The following is a 16,997-nucleotide window of genomic DNA, read 5'->3' on the forward strand; positions in this document are numbered from 1 at the left end:
CAGAGAGGGCAGAGGTACGAACGCCCAATCGTTGCCAAATTTGCTTCATTTAAAGATAAAATAATGGTTAAAAGCCTGGGTAAAAGACTTGCTGGGACCAAAATTGGCATGAATGATCAGTTTCCGAAGGAAATTGCAGAACGGCGCAAAGTTCTGTATCCAATTTTCAAAGAAAATAGATTAAAAGCGAAACGAGTAGCTCTCGTCGTTGATAAACTATATATTGATAACCAGTTGTTCAGAGACACAAAGACTACTCCATGGTTATTTTAAAAATTACAAAGTTCTCATAGACGAGGGAAATAAACACAATTCAAGCCCGGTTACTGATTGTAACAATACAATAAAAAATATAGCTTTTCTATAAATCTTCACATATAACTAATTGAACACACAAGCACTAATTCAACATAGTGAAGATAAAAACTAAGTAAACAGAAGGCACAGTATGTGTGGATGGTATGGTTTGTGTTTATTTTTTATTTTATTTGTTATGTTTGGAAAGTTGAGTGAGTGAGTAATGAAATGGTTGCATATCCCAGAGCCAATGTATTGCTGTGAGCCGGGTATGAGAGGGCTTTCAATGTTGTTCAGATGATGGATATACCTTTATAATGAATTATACGTCTTATTTATTTATTGTCCTATCATGGAGAACTACATTTTTTATTTATTTTTTTATAAATTATATCTAATTATTTATTATCCTATTTTAATGGTACGGTCCATGGCACTATACCCTAGACACCCACCTGAATGACACAGATACTAAGGAGAAGTCCCTAACTGTTTTATGTGCCCGCTGTAAGCGGTCTGTATGCAGCTAAAATGAGGTCAGAGACCAAGAGCAGCACTGCCCCCTCAAGATTCTGAGCCTGCTTGGCAGGGTTGGTCCTGCAAAGCCAAAGCCCCATAAAGGGAGAGCATAATATACAAGGAAATTCTCAAAGCTGCTAATGAGAACCTTGACGACCTTGTACCTAGCCGGTGGGGATTCCGGTGGGGTGCCCCCACCCAGGCAGTGGCAGTGCTGGCAACACTAGCTGCAGTAACCCATGGGGAGGGGGTCACACTCGGACATTCAGAGAGGGGGTATATTATTGTGGCCCTGGCGGCACAAAATCAAAGTCGGACTGCATGGAGATGCGTGGGGACATGGTCATGACGGGTGGCCGTATTGTGGGTGTTTCAGGAATAAGGTGTACATTTGACCTCCATTATCTAGGATATGACAATGGTAAATAAATCTCTCAATTTTTGCTAATTTTTTGTGCGGTCTTGCAGGCCTTCTCATGCAGCTGCAACTGCAAGTGCATTTGTAACTCATGACCCATCTTGAGTTGGGCTCTGGGATGGTGCAATTGTTGAGAAAGTGAGCTTATGGTTGTGTGGGGGTAAGGGCTGAGTGTGTGTGGGTGTATGTGTGTATCCCACAACTGTTGCGAAGGAAGAAGTAAAAGATGTTAGGGACAATAGAGGATGATCCACAGATATATATAATACAAATCGAGGTGAGGGCAATGGAAATGCATATGGTAATTGATCTTCTTCAATTCGGTAAATGGCACTGTATGCTCTTTTCAAAGAATGGATCCCAGTCGGTTCAGGGCTATGGGATACAGGGGGTCGAGGGTGGTCTACCGGGCATTGGGATGACAAGCCATCTCGAGATGAGGCCTTTTAGCGGGTGGAATAGTAGGGACCAATTGGAGGTTTACTTAGTAGAAATGCAAATATCATGGTACAACTATATAGACACTCAATCATTATGTTACTTTTTAATAGTACGTTTACAAAAATATATTCTGATTAAAAGAATGAAAGGTGTGTCTCATTATGGTAAGTGGTGAAATAAGTATAGCCAGTTACAATTGTAATGGCTTAGCAGATAATAAGAAAAGACGATCAGTATTTACCTGGCTAAAAGAGAAGGATTATAATATCTATTGTTTACAGGAAACCCATTCAACAGTTTTAGATGAAGTTTTGTGGAAAAAGAACTGGGGGGGCAAAATATATTTCTCCCATGGGCAAAGAAATTCAAAAGGGGTGATGGTTTTAATTAACAATAATTTAGATCCAAATGTGCAAATTGTCCAAACAGATCCTCAAGGTAGATGGATTATTTTAAATATGTTATTGGACAATAAACAAATATGGCTTGTTAACCTATACGGTCCGAATAATGATGATCCAAGCTTCTTTGAAAATATATATAAGAATTTATCAACTCTACAAGCAACACTAGACTCTATTATTATAGTGGGAGATTTTAATACGGTCTTAAATACCTCTATAGACCGGAAAGGAATTCACACTACAAACTATCACCCTCAGGCACTTAAGGAAATCATGAATGTCATGGATATATTGGAATTAGTGGATATATGGAGACTTAAATACCCTGATTTAGTGAGATATACATGGCGGAGGCTGAATCAAGCTAGTCGTCTTGACTACTTTCTTATACCATTCTCTCTGGCACCAAAAGTTAAAAAAGTGTTGATAGGGGACAGAATGCGGTCGGATCATCACATAATTGGCATATATATTTCTCTTACAGAATTTCCACGTGGGCGAGGATATTGGAAATTTAATCAAAGTCTACTAGATGATAAATTGTTTAGAACTAGGACAGAAGATTTTATAACTGACTTTTTCAGACATAACATAGGTACAGCAGATCCCCTTATTGTATGGGACACTTTTAAGTGTGCCTTTAGAGGCCATGCAATTCAGTACTCATCTATAAAACAAAGGGAATTTAGATCAAAAGAGTCCATATTAACAAAGGAAATTGAAGGACTAACAGTACAGTTAGATAGCAATAAAAACGGTACCATAGAGGCACAGAATAAGTTAGAGGAAAAACAAAAAGAAATGGAGGAACTTATTCAAGAAAGATCCAGTGTAATACATTATAAAAATAAAGCGAACTGGATGGAATATGGGGAAAAATGCACCAAATTCTTTTTCAATCTTCAATATAGAAATGCTACCAAAAAAAATGTATTAAAACTTGTTACAAATGATGGAGTCACGCATGATTCACCAAATGATATTTTGAAAGAGGAAGTAAAGTACTTTAAGAATATGTTTTCGTTTCAGGCTCCTCCATCTCCACTAACTGAAACTAATTGTATGGATTTTTTTCCTATTAATAATGTAAAATTAACATCTGTACAGAAAGACTCATGTGAAGGCCAAATTACAGAGGAGGAACTGCTTGATGCAATTGGGGCCTTTAAGGATGGGAAAACTCCAGGGCTGGATGGCATACCAGTGGAAGTATACAAAACTTTTTTTGATATACTCAAAGGACCATTATTAGCTTGTTTTAACCACTCCTATATAAATGGTAGATTATCAGACACGCAACAAGAAGGTCTGATATCGTTATTACTGAAACAGGACCCAAGTGGTATATATAAAGATCCAGTCCAATTAAAAAATTGGAGACCTCTTACACTTCAGTGTTGTGATGCAAAAATCCTAGCAAAATGCTTGGCGCATAGAATAAAAAAAGTTTTGTCAGATATTATTCATCCTAATCAGACAGGTTTTTTACATGGACGATACATTGGAGATAATATAAGGCAAGTACTGGAAACAATAGAACACTATGAAATATCGGGGACACCAGGTCTGGTTTTCATAGCTGATTTTGAAAAGGCTTTTGATAAAGTACGACTGGAGTTTATATATAAATGCCTAGAATATTTCAATTTTGGGGAATCTCTTATAAAATGGGTTAAAATTATGTATAGTAACCCTAGGTGTAAAATAGTAAATAATGGCTACATCTCAGAAAGTTTTAAACTATCTAGAGGAGTAAAACAAGGTTGTCCACTATCGGCATATCTATTTATTATTGCCATCGAAATGTTAGCTGTTAAAATTAGATCAAACATTAATATTAATGGATTAGAAATCCGTGGCTTAAAAACTAAGGTGTCATTGTACGCTGATGATTCATGTTTTCTTTTAAAACCACAACTAGAGTCTCTCCACGGCCTCATAGAGGATCTAGATACCTTTGCTATCCTCTCTGGATTAAAACCAAATTATGATAAATGTACCATATTACGTATTGGATCACTAAAAAATACACATTTTATATTGCCATGTAGTTTACCAATTAAATGGTCTGACGGAGATGTGGACATACTCGGTATAAAAATCCCAAAAGAAAGAAATGATCTCACTCCAATAAATTTTTATAGAAAGTTAGCAAAAATAGATAAGATCTTGCTACCATGGAAAGGAAAATACTTGTCTATTTGTGGAAAAATCACCCTGATTAACTCTTTAGTCATATCACAGTTTACCTATTTGCTTATGGTTTTGCCTACACCTAGTGACCTGCTTTTTAAATTATATGAACAAAAAATATTCCATTTTATTTGGAACGGCAAGCCAGATAAAATTAAAAGGGCCTATTTATATAACGAATATGAATTCGGAGGGCAGAAATTATTAAATATTAAAGCATTAGACCTCTCACTAAAGGCATCAGTCATACAAAAGTTATACTTAAATCCAAACTGGTTCTCTAGTAAATTGGTACGAATGTCTCATCCTATGTTCAAGAAGGGCCTTTTTCCCTTTATTCAGATTACACCTGCTCACTTTCGGTTGTTTGAAAAGGAAATAATCTCCAAAATATCCTTATTTTTTAAACAAGCCTTAGAAAGTTGGTTGCAATTTCAGTTTAATCCACCTGAAAGGACGGAACAAATAGTACAACAAATATTGTGGTTAAATTCAAATATAGTAATTGATAAAAAAACTGTATTTATCGAAGAAATGTTTAAAAAAGGTATAATTTTTGTGAATGATATCATAAATAGGACTGGTGGAGTTATGTCACACATGCAGCTAACACAGACATATGGAAATGTCTGCTCTACCCAAAATTACAACCAATTAATTGCAGCATTACCACAAAAATGGAAGAGGCAAGTAGAAGGGGAAAAAAGTAAGGAACTTGTATGTCGGCCCTGTATTAAAGAACATAAATGGTTAAAGAAAAGTGTGATAAATAAAAACATATACCAATTTCATTTAAGGACCAAAAAACTGACAGCTGTGCCATATAAATTGCAAAATAGTTGGGAAGAGATTTTCGATGTACCCATTCCATGGCACATGGTTTATGAATTGATACGCAAAACAACGCCGGATTCAAAACTTCGAATTTTTCAATTTAAATTACTGTACAAAATTCTTGCAACTAATAGAATGTTATATATATGGGGTATACAATCTTCCCAGCTCTGCAGATTCTGTTGTGAGGAGGCAGAGTCATTAGATCATTTATTTTGGTATTGTCCATATGTAGCTCGTTTTTGGTCACAGGTCCAGGAATGGCTGAAGAATTGCAACATTTGCCTAGAACTAACGCTACAGATAGCAATACTGGGGGATTTGAAAAGCCATAGTCAATCAATCAATAATATAATAATTATTTTAGCAAAAATGTTTATTTTTAATTTACAATCTGTAGAAGCTATGAGAATAGGAAGGTTCAAATCTTTTGTGAAGCATCACAGCACAGTTGAAAAATATATGGCAAATAAAAATCCGAAATGGATGATGTTGGAAGATAGATGGGAAGGGTTGAGTGGAACTGAAGGGTGGGACTAATAACAAGATAAACAATGTAGGGCATACGGGATCTGTGAAATTTGTATAGGTGCGGAGCTTTTGTGAAATAGCACAGTTACAAGTGGAAATAAAATTGGATGGACAACAGAAATAGAGGAAGGACTAAGAACAAACAAGAGAGAACTATTATAAAGTAGTCTGTGTCTGTAAAATAGGTATAAGATGTATAAATTGAAGGTAAAAGCAGAAGTGTTTATTAGTTTACTCCAATTGGGGGAGCGGTGGTAGGGTTGCGGGGAATAATAATAAAGGTATATTCTTTAAAAAAGTATGTATGTCTATATAGGTATGTGTATGTATATATGTATATATGTATGCATGCGTGTATGGATATATATATTTACCCAAAAAAATATGGGGGATTGGAAATGATGCAGACAATTACATTGGAAGCAACATTCTTTCCGCAATATTAAGCTGATCCACCCCAAAAAAAAAAAAAAAAAAAAAAAAGATTAGGTTGGTGTAACCGATGTGAAATGGCTAGCTAGTTAGCGGGGTGCGCGCTAATAGTGTTTCAAACGTCACTCGCTCTGAGACTTGGAGTAGTTTGCTTGCTCTGCATGGGTAATGCTGCTTCGAGGGTGGCTGTTGTCGATGTGTTCCTGGTTCGAGCCCAGGTAGCGGCGAGGAGAGGGATGGAAGCTATACTGTTACACTGGCAATACTAAAGTGCCTATAAGAACATCCAATAGTCGAAGGAATATGAAATACAAATCTTATAGAGAGAAATAGTCCTATAATAACTACAACCTAAATCTTCTTACCTGGGAATATTGGAGACTCATGTTAAAAGGAACCACCAGCTTTCATATGTTCTCGTGTTCTGAGCAAGGAACTTAAACGTTAGCTTTCTTAAATGCCACATATTGCACTTTTACATTCTTCTCCAACATTTAGTTTTTGCATTATTTAAACCAAATTGAACATGTTTCATTATTTATTTGAGGCTAGATTGATTTTATTGATGTATTATATTAAGTTAAAATAAGTGTTCATTCAGTATTGTTGGAATTGTCATTATTACAAAAAACAAATGGCATCGGCTTTTTTTGGTCCTCCAATAATCGGTATCGGCGTTGAAAAATCAGAATCGGTCGACCTCTACAACAAACGTGTGTGATCATTCTACAGCGTACACTCAAACCAGTGTGATTAGAACGTACAGTTTCGATTGACGCAACAGTCAGCATTTGAGCTGGCCACACAATTTTTTTCACAAACATTTTGCACAAACACAGTCCATACAAAGTTATGTCCTGAATGTGAACAGTTTATTTTTGGATGTAATGTTCAGAGATTCACAGAAATAGTGACAGCATACACAATCATCTAAACCGGAAAATGTAGGCTACATTAGTCCTAGCGCTAACTAAGGGAAGATTTACGTATTTAGAGAACTTTCGGCTGACAGAAACCACTCGCTCGTTTTAATATGAATCAGCTAATAGCAGTTACTATTTATAAATCGTCACATCACAGGTGAGCTCACAGTTGATGGAAATAATTGAGTAAAACACTTTCGAGAAATCAGAAGTAGTCCGATGTGCGAGCTGCCATTTTAGTTTTTTCGCGTCAACCAAAGATAAGATGAGTTTGGTATGTTTGCAGTATGCATGTTCAAGGGGGTGTGTCATCTACGATCATCCACTTTCCTTCATTCACTTCTGGAAGTTTACTCGAAAGATAAGTGAACCATTCCTTCACCTCATTATAACATCTTTGGTCTGACAGACGTTTACGTGACACCCAGAATGCATTGTATAATGTCAACAAACATGGCGCCACACATAGCTGGCAAATATCTTAGCAGTAGCTCATTTATAATCAGTATAACAAAATATCAAGAAAGATTTTTACACACATCCTAGGTGTCCATTACAATCTATGCAATAATCAGAATGCATTATTTGTCATCAGTACTTGAAAACGTGAATAAAACTGTGAATACATTATGCTCCATACATATATATATATATATATATATATATATATATACATACATACTGTATGCTACAGTAGAAACAACACGATATACAGAAAATAAGGCAATTACTTTGATAGCAACGCACACATGTCCACATATTATTCATAAGGAAAACAACAATGCAACAATGTGAGCGCCAGTCAGAAAATGTGCCCGTTTGTGCAAGACTGCAAATGTCTGCATACTTCATGTGCAGAAAAAATGGGGAAGGGCTCTTCTCGAAGAGGGAAGTTTGTCCGGCTCAGTTAAGCCTCAAACATAAATTGTCCTCAACACTGAAATGGGCTACTTCTATTTTAATTAATGAGGCGGAACACACTTCAATTCAAACTGTTAGAAAATAATTGGAAATTGACAAGTTGAAACAGCCTGTAGATAATTAGCAGGCAGCTCGTTTTAACAGTCCTGTTGCGTAACAATACGATATATGGTAAATTATATGTAACTATCTATTTATTTTATCCCCCCATGAATTTGGGTCCCCAGGACTAGGATTGGGAAACACTGAGCTAGTTTATGGGCATCCCCATCCATTCCAACAATCAACGTGTCAAATAAACATGTTTATCAACACAAGAACCCAGCCAGGGTTTCCATTTGGGGGATTTTCATTTACCGGACATTTGAGAAATGATCGGACCCATATGCATTGGATGTGTAACCTGATTAGGTCGTCCACCCATGGTGCTCAGAATGACAAATCACATTTAGATTATGGTAACTAATGTCAACAGAACATGCAAGTCGAGGATGCAACGAGGTGCGGTCCTTCTTACAGAAATCTGACGTGCACTTTGAAGATGTTAGAATAACTGTCCACATTTACATTTCCTCAGCGAAGACAAATAACCAACAACAAAATCACTAGCCTGTCAATCTACTATCCCCCATAGTAGAAAGGTTGACCAATTCTATTGGTCACCTTGTCTAGAAAGAAATTCCCTATTCCAAACAGACTCTGGGACAGTTGTGGGACGATAGATCCCTAATTCATACATCCAGTAGGCCTAATAGGCTACATAACAATATGTGATGCAACAGATCACAACGTTTAGCTTAAAATGTTGCTCAACTATTATTTATTCACATAAGCGCAGCCATGCATACAAGGCAGTAGTCTACTTGCGAATGTTCGTTCCATAATGCAATTAGCGGGATAACCTCGTTGTCAAAAGGGCACCGCACATGCAAGTGGTTTCATGTGACCGAGATGAAAGTATCCTTTAGACAATTTTTAAGAGGGGAGATCTAATATGCAACAACTAGCACGGGTTGCTAATATGACTAGGATTGTGGCTACTGGACAGTGAAATAAAGTTTTATATTAAATGATTGCTTCCACGGATATGGACTGATTTTTGGCTGAGGTTACTTTGAAGCAAGGTAAGACATGCCTCCATAATATGTATTAATACGTTCAGGTTTCAAACAATTAAGTATATGCATACTGCCTCCAGCTCATTGCAAAGTGGTGTGTGACAGTGATGAAGCCTGCTTTCCGTTGCCAATGTATGCGTTTGCTGTTTGAGATGCTGTAGCCGCAGCTCTCGCGCTGTCTGACCGATTTTCCGCTCAAAGGCTCTGTATCTGTATGCTGTACACTATTGATAAATAAGATGCATAACGAATATACTGTACATGCGCCAATTGTACAACATTGAAATCTCCTTGACAACATTGGATTCACACCTCTGATAGTTTAGAGTTTCTAATATGAAACTGAAGTAGATGTGTGTGATGTCTGATGTCCGAGAGCTATTCTTATTGAAGCTCAGAATTAGAAACCACCACTTTCTGTTGTAACGGTGTCACTTGTGATTGGCTGCGTTGTATTGCTGCGTGCGTTGACGCTCGCTTGCAGTGCAATGCAGGGGCATGTTCATTACAGCAACGAAAAACTTTCTAAAACATTTTGCAACGAAAAAAATTGTTAATTTCTCATTGGACTAGTCCAGGCAGTCTCTCCCAGTTTTCTTCTGTTTGGTGTCTAATAAACATACAGAAACCAGGTTATACCTTCCTTATTGAAATGAGTACAATTCCAATCACAAATAGAAGGACCCACATTGGTGTTGATGAAAGCAGGTTTTAGTCCCAACACTCCCAACACATGCCGCTTGAGTTTCCCAAAGACACTGTAAAGCAGCTCTTTTAATAAAGAACTCTCATTGTCTTTGTCGTGTTTCAACTCGAGTCCCCCCCCCCCCCCCCCCCCCCCCAATGGGGTGTGAAATGGATTTGGCAAGCGGGAGACTTCCGTTTAAATCCCCCTAATTCATCATCTCTGACACCCCTCTCTGCCTTTTGTTATATTTTTTATGTATTTAGTTTTTTACGAGTAGGACGATCAAGTGTCTCAGAGGACTCGAGATTTGGCCATCACTCTGGCTGTGTTGTTAGATAGGAGAGTAAGCGTTTTGCCAAGTCGCCCGAGCGCTCGCTTGTTTCATATGATAAGGTCCTATTGGAACTCCACTGAGTTGATAGGTGTACATAAATGTGTTCTTCTCTTTGTCTTTCTTTCGCCAGCTCCTCATTCTACGTGCCGGAGAATGGAAGGCCGCTGCGCTTCCAGCCGCCATCGCTGGAGTTTGGGACACAGTGAGTTTATTTCTCTCACTCTCACCTGGTTTCATAGAAAAGGATTCATAAAAAAGGATACATAAACATAAGCCAATGTCAAGACATTGATAAATCCTGTGTTTGGAGCTACTATAACCAACCACCTCATTTCTAGACGTACACATGGGTGCAAAAGACACCGACTCCAAATCACAATCCGACAGTTATAAGAGTAATGTGGAAAAAGCATTTAGAATAGCGTCGTATGCCAAAATCAACAAAATATCTGTAACCTTTACCAAACCTTGTCTGGATTATGTCACCGGAAGCCCCCAAGAAGAAGCACATGCATAGAAAGTGATGATAAAAAGCAGTAGAAGTGGAGAAGCTCTCTGTATAAAGCGGAGGGGCTTTTTAAACGCAGAGGAAGCCAAAGGAACAGACAGATGACGACCAAATAAGGTCATGAGCAGCTCAGCTCTCTTCCCATAAGCGCAAGACTGAATAGGGTCAGACCCAAGGGGAAATGTTTAGAACTCTGCTGTTTGCCTCCCCGCTCCCAAAACAATCACCAGAATAGCGAGACTCTTTGTTGTGCTTGGACGGCTGTCACCACTGCTACTATTTGCAGCTGAAAAAATGTATCCTATGACATATTTATTAATTATTTTGAGCCATATTCACATTTTTTTCCCTCCAAGGTCTGTTTATTTCCCATTTTGTTTATCTATTGGTCCAAGTATCCAAGATATCTATTTGTTAATTCGTTCTGTTTCTAAATCTGAGAAATACCCCATTCCCAACCTCTAACAAACTAGTAAACACTAGGTCCGACCTAGGATGTACCCTCGTCCATACCTTATTGCTACGGACAATGGTTGCTATATGACTGAAGTGTTTAAACAATAAAATCTCACGCCCTTGTTTTGCTACAGTGGCATCAAGCAAAGCCGCCATAACACCAGCACAAGGTGTTAAACTCAACCTCATTCCCACCCCCTAGCCTTGCTAGCCATTCGCTAACTAGGCTAACCCAACAGCCCAGTAATTTCAGCAATGGCAATATACAGTGTTGATATGCAACATTAGCACACCCTTCTTTCTCCGTTTGCCAGGCAGCGCAGAGGGAACCAGGCATGCCCAAACAGACCTTTATTGACCGAAGTTGTGTCCCAAATGTCACCCTCTTTCCTATATAGTGCACTACTTTTGACCAGAGCCCAGTGGCACCCTGTTCTCTATATAATGCACTACTTTGACCAGAGCCATATGGGCACTCTATTCCCTATGTGTAGTGCACTACTTTCACAGTATTTACTGTCATCCCGTTGTTTAAACACACAACAAACCCCCCTGTCCCCACTACAATGCAGGTCCCCAGTCATGTGATACGAGTGGCTAGGACAGGCAGTAGCTTCGCATAAAGAGGATGGAATTTCTGCTGTCTTTTGCCATCAGCATTGAATTGAGGAAACATCTAGATTATAAAATAGGCGAGGTTAAAACGCCTCTATCTGTAACTTAATCGCGTTAGGAAATGGAGTTTGACCTATCCAATGACTTCACATTGTACAGTAGCTCTAAAAGTTACTAGCAGGTGTATTTGATATATTCCTTGCTTATGGTTATGTTGACACTAGCATGAGGAAAGCTTGCACCTGCAGCTATTAACTTTATCTGCAAACCTCTCCTTTAAGAGGGACAATTTACAGAACTGTGGTGACTCCTGCCTTTGTTGCTGGGCCCCCTTTTTATTACAAACACATCAAAATATTAAAATGCTAAATGGAGAGCGCTAAGCATAGCTCCAAAGGTCACCATAGACCTTTTAATAGCAGGCTGCGCTCGCTTTGTTTTTATGGTTGATCTGAACTATGTCACGGTTTCTCCTTTGATGTCGGCCCCAGAGAAGTGTCAGAGGAGCAAAAGTGACTTCCTCGTTTTCAGGAAGTGCTAACTTGTACTCAATAAAATGGTGTAGGGCGAAGTTGCCCCTAGACACTGATCTTGAGTCAGTTTTGCGTTTCCCCCCGCTAATGGTTAAGGTTAGGATTAGGGGAGGGGAAGTGGATCCTAGATCTGTCCCTAGAGGAAACGTCACTATTAAAGGGACATTTCTAGTTCATTGTCAAGTGTTGATGCTATGTCAGTGTTGACACAACCGGAAACACTTTGCATTGAGTCGTACTCGTATGCCCTGAAGTTACTCTATAACTACAGCGGTAACTAGAATGTAATCATGGTAAAACTGCAAATGAGGTGACAATGTCTAAATTGTACTCAAACAAAAGTTAGTTTCATAGTAGTTTAGAAATATTACTTTGTCGATGTCCAATTGCGATAAAGTATTTAACACTGATTAAACAGCATGATCATTACACAGGTGCACCTTGTGCTGGGGACAATAAAAGGTCACTCTAAAATGTGCAGCGTGGTCACACAACACAATGCCACAGATGTCTCAAGTTTTGAGGGAGCTTCCAATGGCATGCTGACTGCAGGAATGTCCGCTAGAGCTGTTGCCAGATAATTGAATGTTCATTTCTCTACCAACGTCGTTTTAGAGAATTTGGCAGTACGTCCGATTGTCATCACAACCGCAGACAACGTATGGCGTTGTGTGGGCGAGCGGTTTGCTGATGTCAACGTTGGTGGCGGTGAGGTTATGGTATGGGCAGGCATAAGCTACAGACAACGAACACAATTGCATTTTATCGATAGCAATTTGAATGCACAGAGATGCCATGACAAGGTCCATTGTCGTGCTATTCATCCACCGCCATCCCCTCATGTTTCAGCATGTTAATGCACGGCCGCATGTCGCAAGAATCTGTACACAATTCCTGGAAGCTAAAAATGTCCCAGATCTTCCATGGCCTGCATACTCACCAGACATGTCAACCATTGAGCATGTTTGGGATGCTCTGGATCAACGTGTACGACGTGTTTCAGTTCCCGCCAATATCCAGCAACTTCGCACAAGAGGATTGGGGCAACATTGCACAGGCCACAATCAACAGCCTGATCAACTCTATGCGAAGGAGATGTTGCGCTGCATGAGGCAAATGGTGGTCACACCAGATACTGACTAGTTTTCTAATCCATGCCCCTTTTTTTTTTAAGGTATCTGTGACCAACAGATATATGTATTCCCAGTAATGTGAAATCCATAGATTAGGGCCTAATGAATTAATTTCAATTGACTTATTTCGTTATATGAACTGTAACGCAGCAAAATCTTTGATAGTGTTGCATGTTGCATGTATATTTTTGTTCAGTTAAGCTTGATGTTTACTATGCCTGGATAGAACAATGAGAGGTGCTTGTTGTGTCCATCTCTATCTCTCTCTCCCTCTGTAGGCCACTGGGGCTGCCAAGAGCTGAAACCATATACATACACAACCCCAGCCAGGAACTCCCAGTGACACTGCTGTCAATGTTTACATCCAGCAGACATTTTCACATGCCTTCGTTCCACAGAAGGGTGAGTGTGTGTGCCCTCCCTCGGACACTCCCCCCCCACCCCCCCTCTCACTCAACCACACCCCACTCCATCCAGCTTCTCGCTACAATCTCTATTTTGCTTCCCTCTCCTCTTTCTCTGTTTCTCTCCCTTGCGCGCTCTCTTTCTCTCTCACACTGTTTTTTTCCTCTCTTCGTCTACCTCTCTCCACTCCCCCCTCTCTCTCTCACACTGTTTTTCCTCTCTTTGTCTACCTCTCTCCACTCCCCCCTCTTTCTCATGTCAGTCCCTTGGGCCACCAGTACAGCTATTTAAACTCTCAAACTGCCATTGAAACCCACAGCATTTCCCTGCTCTGCTTAGAAAATAAATCAAGCACAACAGCGTTGCATCACACTCTGACAACAGTGCATGTTACATCCTTGCATATCACTTTTTCTCCTAACGATTCCACGCTGAAATTAACCCACAAATCATTCTCAGCATGATTCTCATATAAGTGGTGGAAGTTGTGTCCCTCACCAGCATACTACTGAGTGTGAAGTCATGTATGAAGCCATGCTAGTATGGACATTGTAACGTAGTCATTGCCTTTCAGCGAACCCTGACCCCGTGTTCTCTCTGCTTTCAGGTAATCCCACCCAGAGGGAAGGCCTCATTTAAACTAGTCTTCCTCCCGACGGAGGAGGGCAACGTAGAAAACTCATTATTTATAAACACATCAGCCCACGGGGTGCTCTCTTACCAGGTCAGTAGTGATATGAGCATATGATACTAATGCTCTACGGTCTACGTCACAAACGGCTCCTTATTTACTGCACTACTTTTCACCAGTGCCCGTATGACTGTGGTCAAAAATAGTGTGCTATGCCTCCCGAGTGGTGCTGTGCCACTAGAGATCCTGGTTCGAGTCCAGGCTCTGTCGCAGCCGGCCGTGACTGGGATACCCATGGGGCGGTGCACAATTGGCCCAGCTCGTCCGGCTTAGGGGAGGGTTTGGCCGACAGGGATGTTCTTGTACCATCGCGCTCTAGCGACTTCTGTGGCAGGCTGGGCACAGTGCACGCTGACACGGTCGCCAGGTGTACAGTGTTTCCTCCGACACATTGGTGTGGCTGGCTTTCGGGTTAAGCGGGCATTGTGTCAAGAAGCAGTGCGTGTTGGCTGGGTTGTGTTTTGGGGGACGCACGGCTCTCGTCCTTCGCCTCTCCCGAGTCCGTACGGGAGTTGCAGCGATGAGACAAGACTGTAACTACCAATTGGATACCACGAAATTTGGGAGAAAATGGGGTAAAAGTTTACTTTAAATTGTTTAAAAAATATTCCTGCACTATAGACTAGGGTTATATTTGGGACGTATGCCCTGACCCACAACCAGGGATCTGTTTTTAATATGGACTCAAAAAGAGCATTGTGTGCCTGGTGGAAGGCATGTTGAAGTTAGTTTTGCAACCGTTTTGAAACACAGGAAGTAATGGCTGTGATGTGATATTTGGCACCATTGACCCCTGACCTTTTAAAGACGCATCAAAGCAGATGGGTGTTAACAGAGTGACATTAAAGCCCACAGCCCTATTAATAGTTAAATAAGCATTAGTTCATGGTTCTTGGTAGGGAGGTAAGGGTGCCTAGGCCTAAATATATTCTGTTTATCAGTGAAAAGGCACAATTTAGTACACCCAATCATTAAATAACTTAAGTTTCCATTAAATAAACTATGGGGATTTTGATATTATGATGATCCACTCTCCAGTGTTGTATACGTCATGGTCACTATTAGCATAAGCAACATTAGCATGCTACCTTGGATTCATTCACTCCCTTTGATTTAATATTCTGTGGTCTAATCAGTCCCTTTAATATGGCCAAGTAAATGAAACTCCACTTTTGGATTGCACACTCTTCTGACACATTAAACATCTCTCAAGGTAAAATAAGTAATTTTTGTCATTTATATTTACTGTCCCTTTAACAGTAATGTCCTTTCACCCAGGTTTTTGGTTTGGGTGTCCACCGGGGCTCTGTAAATGGGGTCAATAGGAAGGACAGTGTCCTCATATTCCCCCACATCCAGAGCATCAAGCTAAGCCAAACTCAGGTACGTCCATTCCATTCAACTCAATACACTTGATTTATTCCCCAACAGGCAATTGTTCCTGGGCAAGAAAGTCAACAGACAACATGTGGCAACAGGATACATATGTTTACCACAGTACTATAAAGATTCACACACATGCCATACCAACAAACAAACACATTTACCACAATATTTACCACAGAAAACTTGCTAGCATGGCCCTCTGCCCTGCTCTGCAGTGTGCAGGCCTTGCTGTATTGTCTGACATCTGATAGCCAGCAGCTATCTTCCCCTCTTTGCCAGTCCCGATACAGAGATAACCAAACACACAGAGGCATAAACACACACTTACATGAGAGGCGTACGCACACACACAAGGTATATACACATTCATGCATGCACACACATGATCAATCACGTTCATATTTGTGTATACACAATCACACACTTGTGCCTAAACACACACACACACACACAGGGAGCATGAAAGCAGTCCCATCACACACGCACTCGCACCCACAAAAACATCAAGGGAAGGAGTGAAAGCGACAAGGCTTCTTCGGATGAGCGTTACCCTCGGCAACAGGAAGCGGGTGGCAGTTACAAAATGTCAGCCTGGCTGCGTTCTCACAATCACTCAGACTTGCTTCTAGTCTTTATTTAAACATTTTTTGCAAGATGGTTGTTTTGTTTTTTCTCAGAATGGTTTACTTATATAATCGACTACTAATTCACGCTCTTCTTCTGTTACAACACTGAAGTTTTACAAGACAATTTATGGGCTGCGTCTTAAATAAATGGCCCCCTATTGCCTATATAGTGCACAACCTTTGACCAGTGCTCTATATAGAAAATAGGGTTTTGCTGCAGTAATGCACTATAAATAGAGTAGGGTGCCATTTGGGACATAACCATAGAGTTTCTTCACTGATCCGGATGTACTTTTATGCGAGGTAGACAGGCGTTGTGAGTAAAGTCGTTCCTGTACGGTGTCTGTGGTTTGTGTTGCTGTATCACGGCCTGTTGAGCTGCTGAACATATGAACAGGTTTAAATATAGACCGAGCTTTGGCAGCCAGATTCAAATTTAGTTCCCCCTTCCCTTTATTTCTTTACTCTCTGTCACTTTATTTCTGTCTCACTTTCTATCTTTATTTCTCTCTGGTTCTTTAGTGGGGAGGTTGAAATTAAGTCTCTCTCTCTCTCACACCAAGTCATTGGATGAGGTTACTGTTATTTCAC

General features: G+C 40.0%; 1 protein-coding gene across 3 annotated transcripts in view; it reads left to right on the forward strand.

Annotated features, from left to right (window-relative positions):
- Positions 1 to 16,997, forward strand: part of tmem131l (transmembrane 131 like) — a 108,218-nt gene that overhangs the window by 50,928 nt on the left and 40,293 nt on the right. For all 3 annotated transcript variants that reach the window (XM_038999890.1, XM_038999892.1, XM_038999891.1), the window contains exons 4-7: positions 10,184 to 10,255; positions 13,577 to 13,700; positions 14,311 to 14,427; positions 15,673 to 15,777. In XM_038999890.1, coding sequence (XP_038855818.1) covers positions 10,184 to 10,255; positions 13,577 to 13,700; positions 14,311 to 14,427; positions 15,673 to 15,777 — 418 coding nt within the window. The remainder of the gene's footprint in view (positions 1 to 10,183; positions 10,256 to 13,576; positions 13,701 to 14,310; positions 14,428 to 15,672; positions 15,778 to 16,997) is intronic.

This window comes from Salvelinus namaycush, chromosome 8, assembly GCF_016432855.1.
Source record: "Salvelinus namaycush isolate Seneca chromosome 8, SaNama_1.0, whole genome shotgun sequence".
In the NCBI taxonomy this organism is placed as follows: domain Eukaryota; kingdom Metazoa; phylum Chordata; class Actinopteri; order Salmoniformes; family Salmonidae; genus Salvelinus; species Salvelinus namaycush.